Here is a 25,180-nt window from a genome sequence, read left to right as displayed (position 1 = left end):
ATTTAATAGCAGGAACATTTGCTAAAGTACAGTTTTCCATTTTGTGTTTTTCAATGTCTAGACTTTTTGAATATGTAATCTATTTTATTACCTTTTAACTATTGTTTATGGGATTTTTGTACATACTGGTGAGCAAATGAGAATGGCACAGTGGCAGTTACAGAGCTCCATAGTCAGACTGACTTGGCATGTTCTCTGTGTCTTTGTATATGTTTTTCTGGTGTCTGGTGTCTGGTCCAGCATTTGGTGTACACCTGGTGTGCAATGTTGATAGTAACTGTGGCACTGAAAAGTACAAGCAGATTAAATAATGGAAGGATAAATGTTGCTATATTTCAGCCAAAAGTCCTCCCATGGCTGGGTTTCAAAATACCATTTTTATGTCTGTTTTCTTCATTTTTGATGTTTTTGCTTGTGTCAATTTAGTTTCTATGTATCTGTGTATTTTATTTTATGTTCTGTGTGTTTTGTAGGTGACCCCCCAAAAGGCGGGGGCACCTCCCCATCTCTGTAAATGGACTTCCCTCAGTCCTATAAAGGTGAGTACAACCCACAGTCCATTGCAGTTCATTCTGAATGTGCTAGTGGTGGTGGTGAGTTCTTCCAGTAGTCTTTTGAAGCCTATTTTGTGCATCAGAGGATTTTTGTGAAAATAAACCTTTTTATTAATAAGAATTCTTTGTTACCCTTTTTGGTGACTTGTCGGGGCTGATGGGTTCCCCCTCTAGTGGGTATTTTGAACTATTTTGGGACTTATTTTGCTTTGGAACTCTCAAGTTCATAACAGATGGAGGTTTGATGTTTTTAACCCAGCATCTCTCTATTGGCTGTGGCTCTAAAATATCACTCAATACACTGTACATAATGCACATTTAATTCTCTGTAGATTATATTTCTCTGTTTAACACTATGTTGTGTTTCTTCGTCTCATACTATACTTATAATCTAATCATTACATAGAACACTGGGCTGTTAATAATAATAATAATAATAATAATAATAATAATAATAATAATAATAATAATAGTTATTTCAAGGTGCCATTCTAAACACCCAAGGATACAGTACAAACAATAAAATCATAAAACCAACAATAAGTAAACATACATGTAAACACATATATCTATGGAACTGAAAATAAACAAAGCAAATAAGAATACAGGCTGAGGTCATGTAGTGTATAAGCTTATCTAAATCAGTGAGTCTTAAGACAGGATTTGAAAATTGGTAGGGAATCTATGTCCGAATGTTTTATGGTAGAGAGTTCCAGAGACGAGGAGCAGTACGACTAAATACACTAGAATCCATGGTGATGAGGCGTGCAGGGGGGTAATGAGAAGACCAGATGGCGAGGACCAAAGAGTTCAGTTATGGATATTGAAATGTATGAGGTCAGAGAAGTATAATGATTATGGTGTGCTTTGAAGGTAAGTAAAGGAATTTTAAAATCAATGTGAAATTTTACAGGAAGCCTATGAAACTTATTAAGATCAGGAGTAATGTGTTGTGTGGAAGAGGTCTGAGTTATAATACAGGCAGATGAGTTCTTAACAAGCTGTAGTTTATGGAGAATATTATGTGGAAGACCAAAGAGAAGAAAATTGCAATAATTAATGTGGGAATTGACCAATGCATGAGTAAGGATATCAGTGCCATTTAGTGTGAGGGAGGGTCGTTAAATGCTATGGAGATGAACAAATATGACGATATAACATTATTGACATAGGATTCAAAAGACAGAGTACTATCAAAAATAACCCCAAAACTCTTAACCTGACTGAAGTACCGTCAATGTTAAGTGAAAAAACTACTGTATTTTAATAAAGTAGACATGGAGCCAATGAGAAGAACCTCTGTCTTATGGCTATTGAGTTGGAGGAAACTGGAAGAAAATCAAGATTTTATTTCAAGTAGATAATTATTGAGGCAGGAAGGAAGAGAGACAGAGTTATGCTTTGTAGACATATACAGCTGAGTATCATCTGCATAACAATGAAAACTAATTCCAAATTTCTTACAAATACCACCTAAAGGGAGTAAATATATATTTAAAGCAGTAAGGGGGCAAGAACACCAGGGATAATAATAAGTATAATCTAAAGTGCATTGTACCACAGCCCATTACAAAAATAAAACACATGTGAAATATATTACAACATATATTAATATTTTATATTCATTACAGTCTTCTTCTTCTTTCAGGTGCTCCCATTAGGGGTTGCCACAGCAGATCATCTTGTTCCATATCTTCCTGTCCTCTGCATCTTGCTTTGTTACATCCACCACCTGTCTGTCCTCACTCACCACATCCATAAACCTACCCTTAGGCCTTTCTCTTTTCCTCTTACTGGGCAGTTATATTTTTACTATCCTTTTCCCAATACTGTATACCCAGCATCTCTCCTCTGCACATGTCCAAACCAATGCAATCTCGCCTCTCTGACTTTGTCTCCAAACCGTTCAACCTGAGCTGACCCTCTAATGTCCTCATTTCTAATCCTATTCATCCTCGTCACACCCAATGCAATAATAATAATATCTTTAACTCTGTCACCTCCAGCTCTGTCTCCTGTTTTTTGGTCAGTGCCACCATCTTCAACCCATATAACATAGCTGGTCTCACTACCATCCTGTTAACCCGGGCCTCCACCAAAATTTTACACCGGATGCCCTTCCTGACTTAACCCTCACCATTTATCCAGACTTTTACGAAGAAACACTGGTTTGTATATCCCCTGTGGCTGGGTTATTATATACATTACAATATACTATATTGTAAAATATGATGGTTGTGCCGAAAGTAATGCCTGTGAGGTCACACCGCTTTTATTAACAACACAAGACACGTGCAACTACTGTACATACATGTGCAGAGTAACTCTGTCCAGAGCATTTGCACCACCTTTAAACCTAGTTGTCAACCCCACTTTTAGAAAAATCTTTTGGTCACTCCCTGGTCCTGCGTCTGATAGCTTCTTCTGCTTCACCTGCATCATCAAATCTCCATCCTTGATGGCTTTCCCTCATCTGACATAACAAATGAAATTCTGAGGGTGGCAGATTGGGGCAAACAAAACCCTGCAGTGAATAGTGAGAAGAGCTGAGAAGATCATCAGAATCCCTCTTCCCTCCATCATGGACATCTACACAACAAGCTGCATCCACAAAGCCACTAGCATTGTGGAGGACCTGACACACCCCTCACATAAACTATTCACCCTTCTGCTGTCTGGAAAAAGGTACCAAAGCATTTGAGCCTTCACTACCAGAATGTGTTTCTTCCCTCAAGCAATAAGGCTCCTAAACACACAGGGACTAGACTGAGAGCACACACAACTTCCCACTGAACTAGATCATGTCTTTATTTTTATTTTTATACTGTTACCTTCTTCCTACTTCCAGTGTCATGCTTATATCTACTCCTTCTATTAAGTTACTGTCACATTTTGGCACAACCCTCTTTTTTTTTGGTACCTTTAGATATCATATTTGTGCATTTGTCAGTGTTGCACTGTTCTCGTTTGTACCACTTGTCAGGGATGCCAGGGGCAACGACCCGGCCGGGACACCATGAGGAACCGGATGTGGGTCTACACCCACCCTGGATCATGTGGGGGCTGCCTTCCTGGTTGCTTTGGGAGCCACGGGTTGAGGGCATGGAAGCCCCACCCTGTAGGGGCCCGTGGTCACCGCCAGGAGGCGCCCCAATGCCTTGGGGACCTGTTACCTCAGCACTTCCACCACACCAGGAAGTGCTGGGGGGAAGAATTAAAAGGGCGCCCGGAGAGCTGCTGGGAGGACAGCCGGCACTTCCGCCACGCTGGGGCGTGGCCAATGAAGGAGTGTCGGGAATCACCTGGAGCTCATCCGGGAGAATAAAAAAGGGGCCATCTCCCTTCATTCAGGGCTGGACTTGGGTGGAAGCAGGACGAGGCATGAGAGAGGTGTGGAGGCGGCCTGAAGAAGAGGCATTTGTGGCCAGGACTGAGTGTTTGGGGTATTGTGCACGAACTGGGTCTGAGTGACCATTTATAATTATTGTATATATTTGTAAATAAAATACGTGTGGTGGTGACAAACAACATGTCCGCCTGTCTGTGTCCGGGTCGGCTCCACACACTGTCTGCCTTGGCACTGTCCTGCAATGTTTGCACATGGACGCACACATGCACTTGCCATTGTAATGTGTAGCCTTTTCTGTAGTCCTGTGTTCTACGTAGCACCCTGGTCCTGGAGGAGCTTTGTTTAGTTATAACATGTACTGAGCTAACTGTATATAGTTGAAATGACAATAAAAGCTGCTAGAACTTGAACTTTATTGTTTTCTATTTTAATATGCTACATGGGAATGTATAACTTTTACATAAGAACCAATGCTCTAATTTTCCAGACCTGTTTTTATTTAAATTGTTAGCCTGTTAGTGGATTTATTCATCTCCAGAAAGTAGTATTGATGATATGGTATATACATTTCACAAATTTTCTGACAATAACTACTGTACAAATGTGTTTATCCTCTAGGGGATTTAATAGAATCCATTGAAGCCCTCCCTGTGTCCCTTTACAGTGTCTAATTTGAGTATTTACAGGGAGAAACACGTGGAGCATTTCCTGAAGATCGAAGATAGCACACACAATTGTTTCAACATGGAATAAACTGCAGCCTAATGTATGTACAGATTGATGTAGCTACCTGCTTGAACTACTTTAATGAGTTACAGGGAGTTCATTGGGAAGGAAGACAGTGTTGAATTTCTTCCAGGTAAAGCATAAGACAAACAAGTTAATAAACCTTCTAAAACATGGCTCTGGACATACAGTATAATTATTATTCTTTTATTACAGTATATTATTCTTATTATTATCTATTTGGCTGATGCCTTTATCTGTTGGCTTGTGCGTGGTGTCATGCCAAATGTGCTACAAGAACAAGGAGCTCTGGGTCTGCAGCTGTCTGACATTTGGTTTTGTATTCATAGAGGGCCTACAACATGCTGCTGGCTCCATTCAACCAGGGCTCTGAGAAGTGTTGATTTTGCTTTCTCTCCTGTTCCTTTCATGGATCAGATATCCAGGTGTGATTTGAAAGTATCCAGTTTAGGGACCTAGGGGTTTCATCTCTGTTATTTGAAGATGATGTTGTCACATGACTGTTATCTTCAGTGTAACAGTTCATAGTTAAGCAGGATACAGTACAGTTGAAACTTTGTGCCTCAGAGTTGCAGGTAAACAATGGGCAGCTGCCCCAAGTACATAAGGTCAGGTACCTCAAGTCTTATTCATTAGTGGGCTACAGGTAAGCATGAGAGATTGATCAGCCAATTGGTTCTATGGCAGCAGATTTTTAGGTGACAGTTTTGGCGAAGCAGGAGCCAAGTCCTTAATTGAAACTTTCAATGTATTGATCGGTGTATATGTCCATTCTCAACTATGGCTACAAGGTCTTTGTAGTGAGTGAAAAAAAAATTGATTCTGAGTACAAAAAAAGATTCTGTGTGTGCAGCATTGCTGTGCTCATTCCCTGTTACAGGGTGAGAAGCTCATAAAGATGGGATGACCTTGGACTAGAAGTACTGCTCCTCCTCATTGAGGAGACTCAGTTTAGTTAGTCAGGACACAAGGTTACATTGCCTCCTGGATTGCTACCACGGTGGGTATAGAGATGGCTCAACACATGCTGGAGAGATTGCCTAGCTCTCTATTTCTATTAGTCTGGGAATTTCCAAAGAGGTGCTGGGAAATGCTGTTGAAGGCAGGATGGGTAGATCTCTCCAATTAGTGTTACAATCATTCTTAGTGAACTGATTTATTTTATTCTGTTGTATTATGATCCCCACCCATTAATCAGAATATTGTGGTTATTCCATTGTGGGACAGCAGAAAGCAGAAGCCCACATCTAAGGCACATAGCAGAAGCAAACTCCGGACAAGACTCACAAAGGAAAGCTACAGTTCCTGGAGAAAACACACACGGATAGGTGGAGAATATTAACAAAACTGTCATTGGTTTAATTATTTTAAGAAGAACAAAGTAAAAGTTAAAAAAAAGAAAGAAGGAACTAATGCATTTATAAAGCTGTAAAGTATTAAAAGTATGCCATTTGCGGTTGTGGAACTGCAGTGATTCAAAGTTACTGATTTGGAATTACTGATGTACTGCAATGCCATCATGTTTGTGTGATGCTCAACTGCTTTGTATTCAAGATTACTTCTTGCTCATCAGTGTGGTTCAGCATCTTGTCTGCTTAGTCCTTCTCTTTCTATGTCACTTAATGGCCTTGTGTGATATGCTTAACAGTCAGAAGATGTTGCTGCTCTTTGCTGTATTTATTTCAATTATGGTGTTTGTCATCACATAAATGGCCTCTGCAATTTGATTGATGATCAGCTGATATCGCTGCACTTCTTTTTCTTTCTGCCATGTCACTTGGGTGTGCACTCACTTTTCTGTAATAAACACATGACTGCAGATCTCTTTGCCAAGGTGGCCACTACTTCATTTTTTTTTTAATTTCCAGAACTTATCAGGACATAAGATTTCAATTTACACCAAATTCTAGCCCCAGTAGTTTGCAAGTAATTGAGTGATAAATAGTCCTTAGCTTTTTTATGAAGACAGCTAATCGAAAAAACTAATTTTAAACATTTAATATTTCTTGCTTTACATGTCAGTACCCTCAGTATTTCTCTTATGCCTTTCTTTGGTATCCCAGTGTGTCTTAATAATAATTCTTTGCCTTTATATAGCGCTTTTCTCACTACTCAGAGCACTCAGCAATTGCAGGTTAAGGGCGCAACAGAGCAGAGTCCCTTTTGGTATATACGGGATTCGAACCGGCAACCTTTAACCTCTAAAGCCTGCTGCTTCCTCTTTCAATCATGTTCCCGTAAAACCTGCTTCTCAGAATCATATTTCGAGGCACATTACTCATCTCCTGTTTGTTTTTGACTACTACCAATGTTAGACAGGCCCCCTTTATACATTATGAAAATATCATTTGTATAACTGCTGTACCTGAGGGTGACTCCCACAATTCTGCTAAGCCTTTCCTTGGTATGGTGTGTCTCAACCTCTCTTGCTTTTCCTTGCTTGATTGCGTTTGACTGAGTAACCATAGCGAAACTGACCAATCAGATTGCTCGAAGGGACTGGACACACAGACGCATATGGTAGTATTTTATTATGTAGTAGATTGATGATGGTTAATATGTTATATCATAATATACATTTAATTAATATTTAAATGTAACCTTTGGAAAAGTCAGTGCAGTAAAAAAGTAGCACTATAGCTGAACATCCAGACCTTGTAACTATTAAGTTATTCTGTGGGGCCCCTCAACTTGACTAGGAATAAAACTATCTTTCTCATACTCTTAACCCTATTAAGATAAGCATAATTTTGTACTTTGAGCAATTCGATTACTACATAGAAAAGATGAAGTTCTATTTAGGGCCAATACCACTGACCAAGGGAAGGTCTCAAATTGGTTGAAAACAACCTGACTATAAACGTAATAATGAACTTGGAGGTGATAATAAGATGATAATAAAAGGTTATTGATCCTCCCTGCTAGCCACAGGGTGTAGTTTTATCCCCCCACGTCCCAATAACTACTAAAAACGTCAATTTAACCAGCGCAGAATGAACAGTGTCAGTCGCAAGACCCACACCTTATCCAACGCTCAAGATGTAATAAATATGTAAATGCTCTATACTTATAAAATGTATTAAAGTGCTATACAAAGACTGTATAAATAATAAAATTAAACACAATTCAAGATACTTTAGAAAAGTATGAAAACCGAAACAGTAACTCGAAGTTACTACGGGGTAAAGGAAATCGTTGCAAATTAAGGGACTGAATAAAAAGGGGCAGCCAAAGGTCATTCTAACGATATACGTGCTTAGAGATCCCACGATTAAGTTACTCCATCGTTTCTCACAGTCAGTTGAATTCCAAACAACTAACATCACTTCACGTACGTCGCACCCAATTTCGCTTAATGTAAATCTAGAATAATTGCAACAGCCTGCGAACACCAGGTTTATGGTGCAGATCTTCCGGTTCATGCCCAATACACGCACCAATGTCTTCTGCGCTTGCGCAACTTCTGACGCGATGACGTTGGCACCGGCTGACGCAGGACAACAGCAAGATGGCGTCCGGGCAACAGTGGGTGTTAGTGGAGATGGTGCAAGCCTTTTACGAGGTAATAACTAATGTCTTTTTTCTTTATATTTGTCGCTTTACCTCTTTCGAATACATTACTTTAGCTATATTAATTGGTATCCATCGCTGAAACTTTACTTTTTAAAGTTAAACTTGAAATACAGGTTCATTCTTAAAAGTAGTAAACTCAAACGTTACTTCAGGAAGTGTTGTTGGGGGCGGAGCTACGTTTTGGTTGAAAGACAATGCAGTGGACCAATCAGAAGTAGGGAATGGACCCAGTTTTTTTATATTGCACCTATCAGCAACTAGAAACGGATAACAACTAGGTGTCCTCTAAGTTGCCCGGTGTGATTTAAAGTAAAAAGAAAGCATACGAATATTTCGGTAGCTGCCGTCAAGTTATGTTTTACTTTTTAATCACACGAAATTTTATTGCTGTAAATCAAGTCCCTAACATTTGTGCCTAAAAATAAAAATTGAAGTGTTTTTCTGGGTTTTAGTTCCTGCTTTTCTTCTACTCCCGATAGATTTCTTCTTACGCTTTTATCGGAGCGTCAGCATCAGAAGATTATGAAATACGTTCAGCAGCATTTCAGTGTGACAGTTTATTGTTTTGTAAATCGGAACTTTCACTACCGAATTACTTCGTTACTCTAATAAAACGGTCTGTTAAAAAATCGACATGAAAGTAATCAAATGAAGTTCAGTGCATTGCTTGTAATTCATAAGACCAGGTAACTTAAGCGTCAGTAACCAGAGGCGCAAGGCGTTGCAGTGGTTCGTAATGGTGTCGCACAGATCAACATCAACCAGGGTTTGTACCTGTTCCAGATCAATGCCACTCGCTCTCCATTTGAGTGTCCTCTAATAAAAAGTGGCACCTCGTCTATAATTGGTTTCTCTCTTGCACTTAATACAGCAGTGATGTCGGCCCCTAAAGAGATGTATTAAGAATATTTTTGTGTAAAGTGTTTTTGAAAATTGATGCACCGATTCAGTGATTTGTCTTCTTTCTCGACCAGCCAGATTGTTGCCTCAGTGCTAGGACTGAAACATTCTGTCTTTGAAGTATACTTCTTTCACCAGTGGATGGGGTATCAGCCGTCAGTTGTACAATACAGATTTAATTCTCCTGAAAGAAATTCCTCTTGAAGTATGACTTGTTTTATCAAAATATTTTCAGTATCGGGTTAGTTGCACCAATTCGTATTAGTTTTATCTTCACCATTCATGTCCCGTACGAAGTTTGAAATGCTCTGATTCAAAATTACAAAAGCACAAGACATGGCAAGTCTTAAAATAACTTGCTTTATTTGTAGTGCTGTTTTTCTAAGCTGTTAAAATAATTTAGCAGTTCCTGACTTCTATAAAGTTAAATAATTTTTTTTTAAATGCCAAATAATAATCCTAATGCAAACATAAGCTTATTTGCTGCAAACATTTTATCATTTATCAAACGTTTAATTTAGTAAATTTTGACATTCAAAAAGTGACAGAGCAGGTAGGGTTGCTGCATCGGAGCTCCCAGACACCAGGTTTGAATTGCACTGCCATCATTTTCTGTGTGAATTTTGCTCATTGTCCCAGTTGAAGCATGGAGGTGTTTATGAGAGATGGCAGTGGAGTTTTTAACCAGATTATTTAAAGGAATCTTGGAAAGTGAGAGGAAGCCGAAGAAGTGTACTGGTGCCGACATTTACGAATAAGGGGAATGTGCAGGACTGCTGTAACTACAGGAGAATAAAATTGATGAGCCACAGCATGAAGTTATGGGAAAGAGTAGTGGAAGCTAGGTTAAGAAGTGAGGTGATGATTAGTGAGCAGCAGTATGGTTTCATGCCAAGAAAGAGCACCACAGATGCAGTGTTTGCTCTGAGAATGTTGATGGAGAAGTTTAGAGAAGGCCAGAAGTAGTTGCATTGCGTCTTTGTGGACCTAGAGAAAGCATATGACAGGGTGCCTCGAGAGGAGCTGTGGTATTGTATGGGGAAATCAGGAGTGGCAGAGAAGTACGTAAGAGTTGTTCAGGATATGTAGGAGGAAATTGTGACAATGGGTGAGGTCTGTGGTAGGAGTGACGGATGCATTCAAGGTGGAGGTAGAATTACGTCAGGAATCGGCTCTGAGTCCTTTCTGATTTGCAATGGTGATGGACAGGCTGATAGACGAGATTAGACAGGAGTCCCCATGGGGGGCTGATGACATTGTGATCTGTAGCGATAGTAGGAAGCAGGCTGAGGAGACCCTGGAGAGGTGGAGATATGCTCTAGAGAGGTGAGGAATGAAGGTCAGTAGGAACAAGATAGAATACATGTGTGTAAATGAGAGGGAGGTCAGTGGAATAATGAAGATGCAGGGAGTAGAGTTGGCGAGGGTGGATGAGTTTAAGTACTTGGGATCAACGGTACAGAGTAATGGGAATTAGGGAAGACGGGTTAAAAAGAGAGTGCTGGCAGGGTGTAATGGGTTGAGAAGAGTGTCAGGAGTGATTTGTGACAGGCGGATATCAGCAAGAGTGAAAGGGAAGGTCTACAGGACGGTAGTGAGACCAGCTATGATATATGGGTTGGAGACGGTGGTACTGACCAGAAAGCAGGAGACAGAGCTGGAGGTGGCAGAGTTAAAGATGCTAAGATTTTCATTGGGTGTGACGAGGAAGAACAGGATTAGAAATAAGTACATTAGAGGGTCAGCTCAGGTTGGACGGTTGGGAGACAAAGTCAGAGAGGCGAGATTGCATTGGTTTGGACATGTGCAGAGGAGTGATTCTGAATAAATTGGGAGAAGGATGCTAAGGATAGAGCTGCCAGGGAAGAGAAAAGAGGAAGGCCTAAGAGAAGGTTTATGGATGTGGTGAGAGAGGACATGCAGGTGATCGGGGTGACAGAACAAGATGCAGAGGACAGAAATATATGGAAGAAGATGATCCGCTGTGGCAACCCTTAATGGGAGCAGCTGAAAGAGGAAGTCCCAGTGTTTAACAGGTTTCTTGTAGATTTTCTTCTACATCCTAAAGAAGTGTTTGTTTATTTACCTGCTGCAAATATGCCCAGCAATATACTGGTTCCCACATCCAGGGATAGTTCGTGTCCTCCCCGGTGCCGTTTCATAAGGCACTGATGACTTGAGTAAGAATTCTAGGGTAAATATACTTTTATGTTTGCCTTCACATTTAAAAAAAAAAAATAAATAAAAAATAAAAAAAAATAGTGGTAGATGCCAGACAGGTGTAGTTGGTACAAATAATGATCATAACTTTATAAATAGATGTAAGACAATATACTGTACAGTAATGAGCAAACTTGAATGAATTCCATGTTGGGTTTTTTATTTGACTACATTCATTCATCTGCAAGACAGCAGTACTATTTGTGTTTCACAAGAATTATCTTTTTATTATTTTATATTTTACTTCCATACAAAATCTGGGTACAGTAGATCAGTTATATGTAATGCATATATAATGTTTAATTAGTGGAGCACTGCAAGTTGAAGTTAATTGAAGTCAAGTATTAAATCAGCATACATACCATATCTTTTAGAGTCAGATACCCTAGCCACTAAATCATAGCCCCTACTAAATAAAAGCTGTCCAACTAGAAGTGAAGCTAACCAGTCTGGTAATATGGCCAATGTGCAGTATTTTTCAGATATGCAAAATAATTTGTTTAAATGGAAAATACCATTACAGGCTGTTTTACTAATTTTTTTTATGTATTTACTTTTTTACATTTGTAGCACAGGCAAATAGGGAGTTAAAGGAGGGAATCAAACTAAAAACCCCAAAATTTTTTAAAAAGCTGACTGCATCTATGAATGTGCCAATAATACCATTTCAGAGAACCCAAAATTGAGACTACATTTTTTCAATACCTTAAACAATGAGAGAGTATAATTAAAATTATTTAGCTAATTTGTTTTGTACTATTTAACATTTTAGGATCTTGCACACTTTACGCTGCCATTTCATTATTGCTAAAGCAAACGTAGGTGACTTTGTTCACAAAGCTGGTTTTATGTATTTGTAACAGAGATTGGACTTTTTCACTGTGGTGTATAAATTTTGATTTGAAAATCATAATGGGGAGCCATGTGGATATCAAATTATTTGTCCGTTTATTTTCAAACCTGCTTAATCGTGGTTCGGTACACATGGGATAGAGTTTATCCTGACAGCACTGTATGCAAGTTAGGAAGCAACTCTGAAGAGACACAAATTTGTCACCTGGCACCCCTACGCACATTGCAACACCGGCTCATAAGTTCCCTATTTGCTGTTGTCAAGTCTCCTTAGATCCTTTAAATGTGCTACTTGTGAGGATGCAATTAATGGATTTTAACAAGCATACACTTGTTCCACTCATAATCTGTGCAGTGTAACTGAATGGTATCATCACTTTCTACTTAAAGTGAGCAATAGTAGATAAAAAGTGATTAAAGCACAGGAGACCACAGGAGCTACAAGTTGTTGTCTTGTCAAGTCTTGTTTTGTATTGATTTTTGTGTTGCAAACTAGGTCAATGTTATCGTATTTTTTCAGATGTGCTTTATTATCTGGTTTAATGAGAGAAAGGCATGAAATCAGTTTTATATGTGTTGTGCTAGTGAAAAATTAAAATGTGCTTATTTATCATTTTTGTTTGCATTGATTTGCTATGTTGGCAGGATTCAAGTGTGAGTTCTTGTTGATTTTTGCACACAGGTTATTTCAGGCTGCTGAGTGACTTGTTCATTATTTGCATGCAGATAGATGTATGAGTATTTGAATAAAACATCAGTTTTGAAAAGAAAAAAATAGTTTTTGGCATGCAGCACCAGCATAAGCCTTATTGAATTTCAGTATTAAGAGCTCCCATGTAGCAGATATGTGGCGATTTGATCAATATTATCAAGCTTTGTGCAAAGAAAACTTACAGCAGCAACTTAAAATGGAAATGCAGCATGCTAACAAAGAGAACACTGTTCATTCTTATTATTGTTTTACTAATAATGATAGAAATCTAAGGAGTTTGAATTAACCCACTGAAAATTGATGAACTGAGAACACTGCCTTTTTATATTATGTGATTTAAATATTTGGACATTTTTATAATGTGCTTTGCTGATTAATATGTTCTGTGCTCTTTTTTTACGAATTTGTCAACGTGGGTCTTATTTTTGTATTTTTTATACATTAAAACTGGAATGTTTCACTTTTCTAAACATACCCACAACACAGTGTTTGTGGATATGTGTTGGATTGTAACTGTAGGTGCTTTAACAAGAGACCAAAGTGAGTAAGTTAATAAACCACAAGCAGGTGCATAAAATCCAAGTGAATAGTTACTGTGTATTGCTTTAAGGATATGACATTTTTTTTAGTAATCCAAAAAGATAATGAATGATGCTGCTTTATGTGGGTGACCATCAGATCAGGAGGGAATAGTTTGCTTGCCATAAAATAGTGTGTCAAAGCCACAAAAGACTGGTTCAATAAAACCCTATTTTGGATCATACAATCGCTGCTCTTTTGTTGTTTGTTTGTTTATGGAAGACTAAAAGCATACTTAACATTCATAATTTACTGTACTAGATATAGAAGGTGTCTCTACGCATAGTATTGCCACTGGAACCAAACTTCTCAACAATAGTTGGTCACTCTCCCAAACTTTGAGGCAAGCCTAGCATGGATGCCTTGTGGGCTAAATGGTGACATGTTATCAGATATTTGGCTTTTCACATTTTAATGCATGGATCCTCGCTAGTGTACATGGCACCGGTGTACTCTGGGTCAAAGTTCAATGAATTACTTTGTAGTTCTGTTATGTGATTCGAGGCATTATGTTCTGGACATTTGCATAAAGAGAAATGCTGAGATGTCAGCTGATCATAACTTCGGAATTTTGTTGGCTCAGGTAGATGAATGGCCCAACAGACTAATGGAATGTACTCAACTCGCACCTCTCTATCTCTGCAGAGGTTAGCCTGATTGAGTTAGAATGGACTGTGTTGAGGACCTTAGTAAGGAAGGTAGCTACAGGTAGTCGTGGCCAGAACATTGTTGACTCCAGTCATGGAGTAAAGCTACCGTTTATTAAGGGCCCAGACAAGGGAGTTTGCATGTAGTTAGAATGCACACTTGGTGCCCTTCGCAGGAAGTATACAAAGTACTGAACACTGAGATTAGACCCAGGACATACTGGCCTGGAAGAATGTGGGAACTCTCCAAGAACTTCTAGAAAAAGTCAGAGAAGAAAGGGTGGTCTGGTCAGCCCAGCAAAGTGTAACTGAGACTGTCATCGTAATAAGAAAAGTGAAAATAATGATGGAAGATCTTTTATGCATACTTCTTAAAAAATATATTGGCCTTAACTGAGTTCTTACAAAATTGGGTTTAAGTCATTGTGTGTGTTTTTTTTATACAAACCAAAATTGATTTGGTTTTACAATTTGTGTGTCTTTATTCATTAAATAAAATCTGCTTAAGAACAGTGGCTTTCCTTTTGGTTAAAATATGTCATTGTTGGTTTGGTTAAATTACCCCATTCTCCTTTTGCACAAGAGGAGAAAATGGCTGTTATGTGAGATTTCTCCCTGCTTGCTAAATGAAAGTGTGTGCTGTCAGGTAGTTACAAAAGTTTCTTCTCCTGCCAAGCTGAAGCAAACCAATCTGTTAATTATTACAGAACCAGAAGATATTGTTGCAATTTTCTCAAAATGTAATTGCAATTAAGAAAATTGCAGGCATTATCCTGGAAGAATTGATTTATTTCCTTAATTTTCACAGGCACCTGCTTACCATTTAATTTTGGAAGGGATCCTCATTTTGTGGATAATCAGGCTGTTGTTTTCTAAAACCTACAAACTGCAGGATAGCTCGGATTTAACAGAAAAGGTAAAAAAAAATATTTTAAAGATACTCTTCATTCTGCTGTTTGATGCAAAGTAATTCTAACAAAACTGAATATAGTATATCTTCAAACATTTTTCAGGTAATGCTGTTAAATTTACATTTATTCCTTAACCTAAGAGGTTACTTTGTATTATCAAAATACATTTTGCTTAACTGCCTTTTGTGTGGCTTGTGGCTAGTATTCAGCTACACATTTTAATCTTATTACTTAATTCACCTGTTCTTTAGTCAGCATCTGGATATTTTTAAAGCTACAAATGTTAATTGAATGAAACAGACCATCTGTGTTTTATACCAGCTTCTTTGTATGGTACATAAACTTTATTCTAAATGTATACTGTAATTTGAATTTTCTGTTAAATGGTAACAGAACCTTGAATGCAATATACTAACTGCAAATTGTGTAAAGTGTCATTTTAATCTTTTTCAAAATGGTATGACAAAAATATTACTTCCAGATAAGAGTGCTTCTTAAAAAAAACTTTGTTAATTCTCACTTTTAGGAAATCGAAGAAATTATTGAAGAATGGCAACCTGAGCCTCTCGTACCACGAATGTCTAAGGAGAAGCCTGCTCCTAGTTATAATATTGTTTCAGGGTAACTATATGTAGTTGTTTAGGATATATATATATATATAATCCTTTGAATACTGCATGCTAGGAGCACTTTTTAAATTTTCTTATTACTGTGCAGTGCACCTGGAGCACACAGTGCATTCCAGTGACAATTACGAATAAGAAAAGTAGTTTGTTTTTTTGTTTTTTTTTTTTTTTTGTTTTTTTTAATTGAACTCCTGGGCTTATTTCCCAGATTTTGTGTTTAGGGAAAAATATAGAAATTAGAAAACTAATATTGGTAAAAAAAATATATATTAAAATGTACTAAACAGTTATATTGGAATAATGTATTTTTTTTTTAACAATAGTTTCATTCTACTTTTCCAGGTGTTCTAATTGTTTAATCCATTATTTGCTAACTAGTGGGTCTGATGCTAAAGTAGTTGCAGCCTTTTCACATTACGGTTGTTTGCCTGGGTGTCTGCTCTGCTCATTTTTAATTGTCATTATTAAGATACAATGAAGGGAGCAATAGAGAACAGGCAAAATATAATGAATTCAACAAAAGAGAGCTAAGCATTTAAATCTATACCAAAAATAGCAATAAAATGTCTCATAAATGTACAAATCATGCTGCTGTGCTTTTCTGAATGTAGAATAACAGAAAATAAAAAAATACCAGGTAATAATTTGAGATCCGTGTTATCAGTTGTTGCCACTGATAATTAATCTAGTTAAAACATAAACCTGAAGCCACAGTGGGCCCCCAGGACCTAGTTACAGAACCCCTGATACAATGTATTATTGTAGTGCTTTAACTGAACTAAAATTTCTACATATTTTTTTTATTGCTCATGCTAATTGCCTATGGTATATTTTCATAACTATTTTTTTTTTTTTTATAGCCCACCATGTCATAAGATTACAGTGAATGGCAAGCAGTGCATTAACTTTGCTTCTTTTAACTTCCTGGGGCTCCTTGACAATGATCGAGTAAAGGTATGTAATGAAGGTTTTGTTATCTCTGTGCCATTATTTTCAGGAATTATTGTGGGAGGCACAGGACTCTTGTGTTATAGCTGTATAGTGTTTAGTTAAGCCTATGTCCCATTATGCAACTTTTCCAGCAGTTTTGCTTGTAGCCTTCATTTACATAATCTTAGGGAGCTGGATCAGTCGGCGGTGCACTTCTGTAAAGCAGATTGCCTAATGTGGCAAAAAATAACAACAGTACTCTGCCGGTTCCATAAGGCAGCATGATATTGACTGTCAGAAAGGGTTGAGAACAACTGAGCTGGGAGATTGGTGCTCATTTGGTAAATATGATCTGAGTTCCGATTTTAAGTCTTGCAATTTAACATTGTGCATTGACGAGATCAGTAACTGCATCTATGACATCCCCCACAACAAAAAGTAATGTAATGTGACATAGGCTTTATATGAGGCATCAGTTTCAAGGTTGTCCACTGTATGGTGGTGCTGTGATTGTAAGCCATCCGTGCATTTTTGTCACATGTTATGGTATTGCAGCTGTGTCTATAATAACAAGTGTTTGGGCACTTTTGAAGTAGTAATTAACATTTGCATTACAATTGCATGGGAGATTCCACAAGAAATGTGTCTGGTCACTATGCACCCAATTAATCTTAAGAGTTTATTTGCTATACTTCCATATGTTTTCAAAATGTGAAACCTGGAAATTCAATATTGGTGGTATGTAGATGTGGGATATAAAGTTTGTGTATATTTTTAATGTTTTACAGTTTTCTAAAGTGCTAATGTTTAAAAATTGTATTCTATTAATAGTAGAAGATTTCATTTCTGTTGGTAATTCTTTTTACTTTACAGAACCAGGCTTTACAATCTTTACGGAAGTATGGTGTAGGTACTTGTGGGCCCCGTGGTTTCTATGGTACATTTGGTAAGATTGTTTTTAATTTTGCCACTTCTTAATACTATTTTACATTTGTCAAAGTGTGAATGCAACAATTCAGCGATGGATAAATGGATAAAATGTATAGGACTTGTCCATAATGGAAGCTATGCCTTTTCCATATAAAGAAAGGAGGCACCATAACTCCTAATCAATGTCCTCAAGTGTTGTGAAAATCTGACAAATGATTACATGATTAACATGCTTGCTGCAGCAAAATCAAATGCTACCATGTCAGAGTTATTTGCATTTGGATTATCTCAAAAGAAGGGACATGGAAATCTGAAGTGTGATTGTATTTACTACAGTTCTACCTATAATTAATGCTAATGCTTGTTGGTGGTGATTTAAATTCCAGTAGCAACCTTCGTACTGTCAAACTTTGATAGTGTTGGTAAATATTTAACTTACTATAATAAGGAGATAATTATTTGCTCAAAAATATACGGTTGAATGAAAATCTGCAGATACAGTGCCTCACCACAGTATCTGGGAAGACATTTTTCCATGATGATAAAAGAAACATAAAATATTCACGGATAATGGAAAGGAATATGTCCAAACTTGATGCAGTGCACAGTACTTCTTGTTAATTTTCATAAATTCCAACAAAAACTAAATGTTAAGAATTGATCATAATGTATTTTATTGTGTATATGCAGTACATTAGAATGTAAAAGTTATGCCTTTTCTGCCCACATTTATTATTTAAAGGAATTTTTTTTTGTGCAAACTATATCATTTATGGATAATTATTGACAAATCAATTGTCAGCATTTTTATGTTGTGTTTTTACTAATAGAGCTGTCATTTATCTCCCTTGGGTGATCTTCAGTTGTGTTTTATTGACAGTTTTGTTTGTAGGACTGAAAACAAAAACGTGTGAACCTCATAGTCTCAATGAAATAAACTAATGATTTCCAGTTAATAGTTTCAGTGAATTAAAAGAGCTTGACTAGAAGTACATTTAACATAGAAATTTCCAGTTTCAAGTGTAAAACAATGAAATTCTGATAATGCTTTATTTTTTGTTAATCTGCCAATTTCACAGAACCAGAGTGCCTCTCCTCCAACTACTGCTCTGTTGCAGTCAGCTGAGATAATTTTGTATATCAGCATCTGACACAAAAGTAATTACTGTTACAGAAGCATTAATATTTTATAAAAAGCTTAAGTTTGGCCTGCTTGTAACTTTTTATTTTATTATAAAAGGAGGAAATTGCTTCAGATAATGTTGATTAAAAGAACTTTTGAAAAGTACTACTGGCCCATGGCACAAGTAAATAAGAAGTTGCTCTTCGTTACCTTAATCCTTTAAGCAATTTTACAAAATTCAGTTGTACCATAAAATGTTCCCTTTAGCAAATAAGGTTCATTTTAAAATTTTAAACTGTTCTTGTCTTCTGTACATTGACAATAAGTATATTTTAAAAGCAGTCTTTCTGTCTGGCATAATAGTGCAGAGAGAAACATTTGATATCTGTCTATTGCAGTTAACACATCAAAATGTAGAGTATAATGGGGCTGGTCTTTGTTTAATTTAAAATTTAAGAAATTTTTAATGGAAAAATACTTTATGTAGTTGGTTTTTTTTTAAATATAAATTCATTGTATATTTTTCACAGATGTTCATTTGGAGTTAGAAGATCGTCTAGCAAAGTTTATGAGAACTGAAGAAGCCATTATATATTCATATGGCTTTGCAACAATTGCCAGTGCTATACCAGCATACTCAAAGAGGGGAGATATTGTATTTGTGTAAGTGCATACAAGTTTTATTTGTTCAAGGTGTTTTTTATAATTTTCAAACACTTCTGGTGGCTGAGTCTGGTTGAAAATACTCCAGAATCCTGTCTCTTTTATACAGTACTGCATAAACGTTTCCGTTTAATTTTGTTCCACTGCTGAATGGGTTGTGTCACCTTTAAATAGTCAATTAGTGTTTTTGGATGGTGTTTGTTTGGTATTCTGACATAAAACAATGATCATCCTGAAATGAAATGATGCCTCAAAGAAGAATATCTTGTAAAAATCAAAAAAGCCCATTATGATTGAATATGCACAGTATTGATAGACATTGTATATTAATTAAAAAAAGCACCTTCAGCTTTGATTCTGCGTATATGCTTTATTGACTGATGAATCTCATTAACCTAGTTCAAATATACATCCATAGTAAAATCAGATGATATAATTATTTCCTATATAAGTATTTCCTAAAGAGAGAGAATTAATGTGGATTAAAGCATAAATCAAGTGTTTTATCCAAGGACTTTGTTCCCACTGCACTACTTCCATCTGGGGAACTGCCAATGTTGCTACAGCCACTGCAATGATGCTTTGTATAAACTCACAGTCACTTTGTTTAGAAGCAGTGTTTTTTTTTTTTTTTCTACACAAGTAGAACATTTCTAATTTATATACTTGAATGTTTAAATCCAATGTGCTTGTTGCAGTTTTATGTACAGAATGTTAGACAGTGAAGGACATTTTGTAGGCTAAATATTATTAATATGAAAGCTTGTGTACCCGTTTCAGGGATGAAGCAGCATGTTTTTCAATTCAGAAAGGCTTGCAAGCATCACGCAGTCACATTAAGTATTTCAGACATAATGATATGGAAGATTTGGAGCGTATTTTAAAGCAGCAAGAACTTGAAGATCAAAAGGTAAAAATTCCAAAATATATTCAAAAGCATGTTCATTTTACAAAATCATATTTTTATGATTGTCTTAATTTGTTTTGTGTCTCTTTGTTTATGAATGTATATAATTTTATTGGAGAGCACCATCAAGGCATCACTCCATTCCGAGAATAATATCAAGGAAACCAGATATCAAAATGGTGTCTTAGTTTAAAAAAAATATGAAGGAATTGACAAAAACAAAGTTGCAAAATAATGGAAAAAACAATATCTGTTTTCCCCATGGATGAGGGTAGATGGATGTGCCCTTATTAATTATGTGAAGCAGCTTGTGATTTGAAAAGTATAAAGATGCACAAGGAAGCTATTTTACTTCACATCTCTTTCACTTCTATTTGTCCCTAGACTCCCCTCTCAGCCTAGACTAAAGTACACTTCTAACATGGCTTTAAATACTTTTCCAGGGACACTTAGGGTCAAACCTCAAAATTATTTCTAGTCATCTTTTCTTAGGCCCCAGAGACCACAGGTTAGAGCTAATTTTAGCACCTTGCATTGTTCAGGAGCTCTTGAAAGTCTCTATGGCACCTTTCTCTCTTCTAATGAGACAACTTGGTTATCTCTTTGCATGGGTCAACATTCCTCTGCCTCTGAGAAGCCTGTGGGGTCCTCAATAGCCTTGGTTTTCCTTCAGTGCAGATACAATGTGGAAGAACCAAGCTTCACTCTTTGTTTGAAAAGAGCTGTACAGTAACAAATTTGCTAGCAATTTTAGCTATTTCAGATTAGTAAAGTCATGTTAAATCTGAATTCAGTTCAGTTATTGTGCAGTATTCATTCAGGTGGATTAGTCTGTTTTTGCATTACTGAATACCCCCAAAAACCACGTGTATAATGACCATTCACTTTCCAGATCTTGTTTCTAAGTCTAGACTATACTTGCATTAAAATACTTCCAATTAATTTTTAGACTTGCATGTATTACTTGAGAAGCTCATTCATGAAAATTTACAAAAAAATACTATTGAGGCCATGAGGAGCACACACTAAGTGCAAAACACTCTGGGCATATATGTGTCTCTTTTTTGTGTGTCTTTAAAAAGCTCACTACAATTACATCCTATTAGGACAACAGAAATAAACCCTGACAGGTGGCATCACTGAAGTACCATGGTAATAAAACACAAGATAGAAAGCCTGTCCAGAGGGTTGACATCTGCTCTAATAACGTTCAACTTGCCCATTTGCAGATATCGGTTCCAAATGCTACTGCAATAAAACTTTGCCATACTGCAAGAATCATACCACCTGGACACAATCTGTTTTCAACTTTACAGTCTGGCAGAGGATATCATAGCATCAAAGTCAGAACAGCAGGTTTTGAAACACTTTACCTAAATTGGTTATTGTCCTTAATAGCTGGGTAGTCCTTGTTGTCTGATAGATATGCTGTAACAACAGGACCCTCCAGTATTATACTTGGGGGGACATAATTTGGAGTATTGGTCATGTGATATGTTGTCCTTTCTGTACTTATTTGGTACATTATGATTTTAATTTCTCAGTTATTGTGTATTTTATATTGCCTCTTTTAATTAGGAGTCACAATTATACAAATTATATACAACCTATTGGTTACCTAGAGTTTTTAATATACACCTACCTTTTGCTTTTAACATTTTAACTCCGTGAATGCAGCTGGAACTTCTAAGCTTTTTAATTCAAGTGAGATGCAATTTCTTTATATTGTAAATAATTTTGAGCAGTCTCCTTTTTTCCTTTCCTCCATTGTCTGTTAAAAGTTTTGAGAAACTATATTTTAGCAATATCTTCACTCTCTCACAGAGAATGGCGTATGTGTTTTTTTTTTTTTCTTTTTAAAGACACAATATATACATGGACTAGAACTGAGACTGTTGCCCCTATGTTAGGTGCGCTCTATGTGAATTCCTAATCTGACAATAATGGAGTGGATATGGGTAGAGTGGTCATTGTGATCCACAATGGTGAGGACTGTGTTCAGCCTAGCCTGCTTGTCTGTAGGATACAGGTGCTGGTCATAAAATTAGAATATCATGACAAAGTTGATTTATTTCAGTAATTCCATTCAAAAAGTGAAACTTGTATATTAGATTCATTCATTACACACAGACTGATGTATTTGAAATGTTTATTTCTTTTCATTTTGATGATAATAACTGACAACTAATGAAAATCCCAAATTCAGTATCTTGAAAAATTAGAATATCAATTAAGACCAATGCAAAAAAAGGATTTTTAGAAATGTTGGCCAGCTGAAAGGTATGAACATGAAAAGTATGAGCATGTACAGCACTCTGTATTTAGGTTGGGGCTCCTTTGACCTGGATTACTGCAGCAATGCGGTGTGGCATGGAGTCGATCAGTCTGTGGCACTGCTCAGGTGTTATGAGAGCCCATGTTGCTCTGATATTGACCTTCAGCTCTTTTGAATTGTTTTGTATGGCATATTGCATCTTCCTCTTCACAATACCCCATAGATTTTCTATAAGGGTTAAGGTCAGGCGAGTTTGCTGGCCAATCAAGAACAGGGATACCATGGTCCTTAAACCAGATACTGGTAGCTTTGGCACTGTGTGCAGGTGCCAGGTCCTGTTGGAAAATGAAATCTGCATCTCCATAAAGTTCGTCAGCAGCAGGAAGCATGAAGTGCTCTAAAACTTCCTGTAAAGACAGCTGCGTTGACCTTGGACCTCAGAAAAAACAATGGACCAACACCAGCAGATGACATGGCACCCCAAACCATCACTGACTGTGGAAACTTTACACTGGACCTCAAGCAATGTGGATTCTGTGCCTCTCCTCTCTTCCTCCAGACTCTGTGACCTTGATTTCCAAAGGAAATGCAAAATTTACTTTCATCAGAGAACAGAAATTTGGACCACTCGGCATCAGTCCAGTCCTTTTTGTCTTTAGCCCAGGCGAGACGCTTCTGACGCTGTCTCTTGTTCAAGAGTGGCTTGACACAAGGAATGCGACAGCTGAAACCCATGTCTTGCATACGTCTGTGCGTGGTGGTTCTTGAAGCACTGACTCCAGCTGCAGTCCACTCTTTGTGAATCTCCCCCATAATTTTGAATGGGTTTTGTTTCACAATCCTCTCCAGGGTGCGGTTATCCCTATTGCTTGTACACTTTTTTCTACCACATCTTGTCCTTTCCTTCGCCTCTCTATTAATGTGCTTGGACACAGAGCTCTGTGAACAGCCAGCCTCTTTAGCTATGACTTTTTGTGTCTTGCCCTCCTTGTGCAAGGTGTCAATGGTCGTCTTTTGGACAACTGTCAAGTCAGCAGTCTTCCCCATGATTGTGTAGCCTACAGAACTCGACTGAGAAACCATTTTAAAGGCTTTTGCAGGTGTTTTGAGTTAATTAGTTGATTAGAGTGTGGCACCAGGTGTCTTCAGTATTGAACCTTTTCACAATATTCTTAATTTTCCGAGATACTGAATTTGGGACTTTCATTAGTTGTCAGTTATAATCATCAAAATTAAAAGAAATAAACATTTGAAATACATCAGTCTGTGTGTAATGAATGAATCTAATATACAAGTTTCACTTTTTGAATGGAATTACTGAAATAAATCAACTTTGTCATGATATTCTAATTTTATGACCAGCACCTGTATATAAGAAACAATGTACCCAGAGAAAAGCAGTTTGGGTGAAATATGCAAACTTCATACAGTCGGCACTCAGCCTGGAATTTAAACTAGTAGTAGTTCTGTGATATATAGAGTACAGTGTTTTGTAGAGCAGCTGTAAATATGCAGGAGTTGCTGTGGTCTTGCTGTTCCAAAACCAAATAGTGAGTAGTTGATTGTAATTTACATTTAGTTTTGTGCAGTGCTAAAAATGTGATGTGTAATTTTAATAATGTGTGTATACAGTCAATTAAGCTGGTGTTTGATTGTTTCCAATGTGTTGTAATTTTTTATGTTCTTTAAATTTAATAGAATCCTCGCAAAGCTCGTGTAACTCGACGATTCATAGTTGTTGAAGGACTTTACATGAATACTGGAGCTATTTGTCCTCTGCCAGAACTGGTAAGATTTCATTTAATTTTTATTGTAATTTTATGCAGAATTTTTTTTTTCCATTCAGCTTTTGTCTTCCTCAAGTTAATAAATCTGATTACTGTTGTTGTGTCTAGTATACAGTGCTATGCTTACGAATATTATTTGTAAATATTAGTTACCTGGGCAGTAAGTGTTAATTTGCTTTTGAAAACATAGTCTTGATCAGATCACAAACATCACTGAATGAAGTGCTTCCAAGAGCATGGCAGAACAGCCACTGTGCTTCAGAGAAGACTGTAGAAAGTCACTCCTCACCAGTTCCTCTTGTGACATACTAGTGTCCTTATAAATCAAAAATTTCAAATTTATACCTATTGATCTATAAGACTTTATGCCACTGGTTGTCGATATTCAGGTTTTTTTTTATTATGTACTTCAGTTTGCTTGTTGTCATCCAACAAGTATGATTTCCTGTCTGCAGCACACCTTATTGGACCATTCTTTTAACACTTCTTTGCCTAGTTTAAAGCTTCTGCTTTCATCAAGCACTTCATACTTTTCCTTCTATTCCTTAAGAAAGTGGCCTATAAATACTGCTCAATAGATGCAGTTAGCTTTTTGGGTCTTCCATTGCATTTTTTTGCCTTCAGCTTACCTAGCTTCTTCGATTTCTTTGACAGCTTAAACACCATATCTTGAACATCTGGTTTAGTGTGCCATTGCTTGCTGACTATAGGCTTGTTTATATAAAACACCGATTCTATCTCTGTCAAAGTTTGTTAGCTTAGCTTAGTGATTTCCAAACATCTCCATGAGGTACCACAGTAGTTTTTGGTTACCGTTCAACATTTATTTGTTAAATTGCACCACTAGCATACCTGGTTTGGTTAATCACTATCCCATTAATTTGAACCAGGTGGG

General features: G+C 37.1%; 1 protein-coding gene across 1 annotated transcript in view; it reads left to right on the top strand.

Annotated features, from left to right (window-relative positions):
- The first annotated feature begins 8,088 nt into the window (after positions 1-8,088).
- sptlc1 (serine palmitoyltransferase, long chain base subunit 1) overlaps positions 8,089-25,180 on the top strand; it is a 41,331-nt gene continuing 24,239 nt past the window's right edge. The window contains exons 1-8 of the mRNA XM_039759477.1: positions 8,089-8,212; positions 14,942-15,049; positions 15,571-15,665; positions 16,531-16,624; positions 17,474-17,546; positions 19,184-19,316; positions 20,097-20,226; positions 24,197-24,286. Coding sequence (XP_039615411.1) covers positions 8,159-8,212; positions 14,942-15,049; positions 15,571-15,665; positions 16,531-16,624; positions 17,474-17,546; positions 19,184-19,316; positions 20,097-20,226; positions 24,197-24,286 — 777 coding nt within the window. The 5' untranslated portion in view covers positions 8,089-8,158. The remainder of the gene's footprint in view (positions 8,213-14,941; positions 15,050-15,570; positions 15,666-16,530; positions 16,625-17,473; positions 17,547-19,183; positions 19,317-20,096; positions 20,227-24,196; positions 24,287-25,180) is intronic.

The sequence above is a fragment of the Polypterus senegalus genome, chromosome 7 (assembly GCF_016835505.1).
Source record: "Polypterus senegalus isolate Bchr_013 chromosome 7, ASM1683550v1, whole genome shotgun sequence".
NCBI classification, from domain to species: Eukaryota; Metazoa; Chordata; class Cladistia; order Polypteriformes; family Polypteridae; genus Polypterus; species Polypterus senegalus.
The sequence above is the reverse complement of the archived record's forward strand: the minus strand, read 5'-3'. Positions and strand labels throughout refer to the sequence as shown.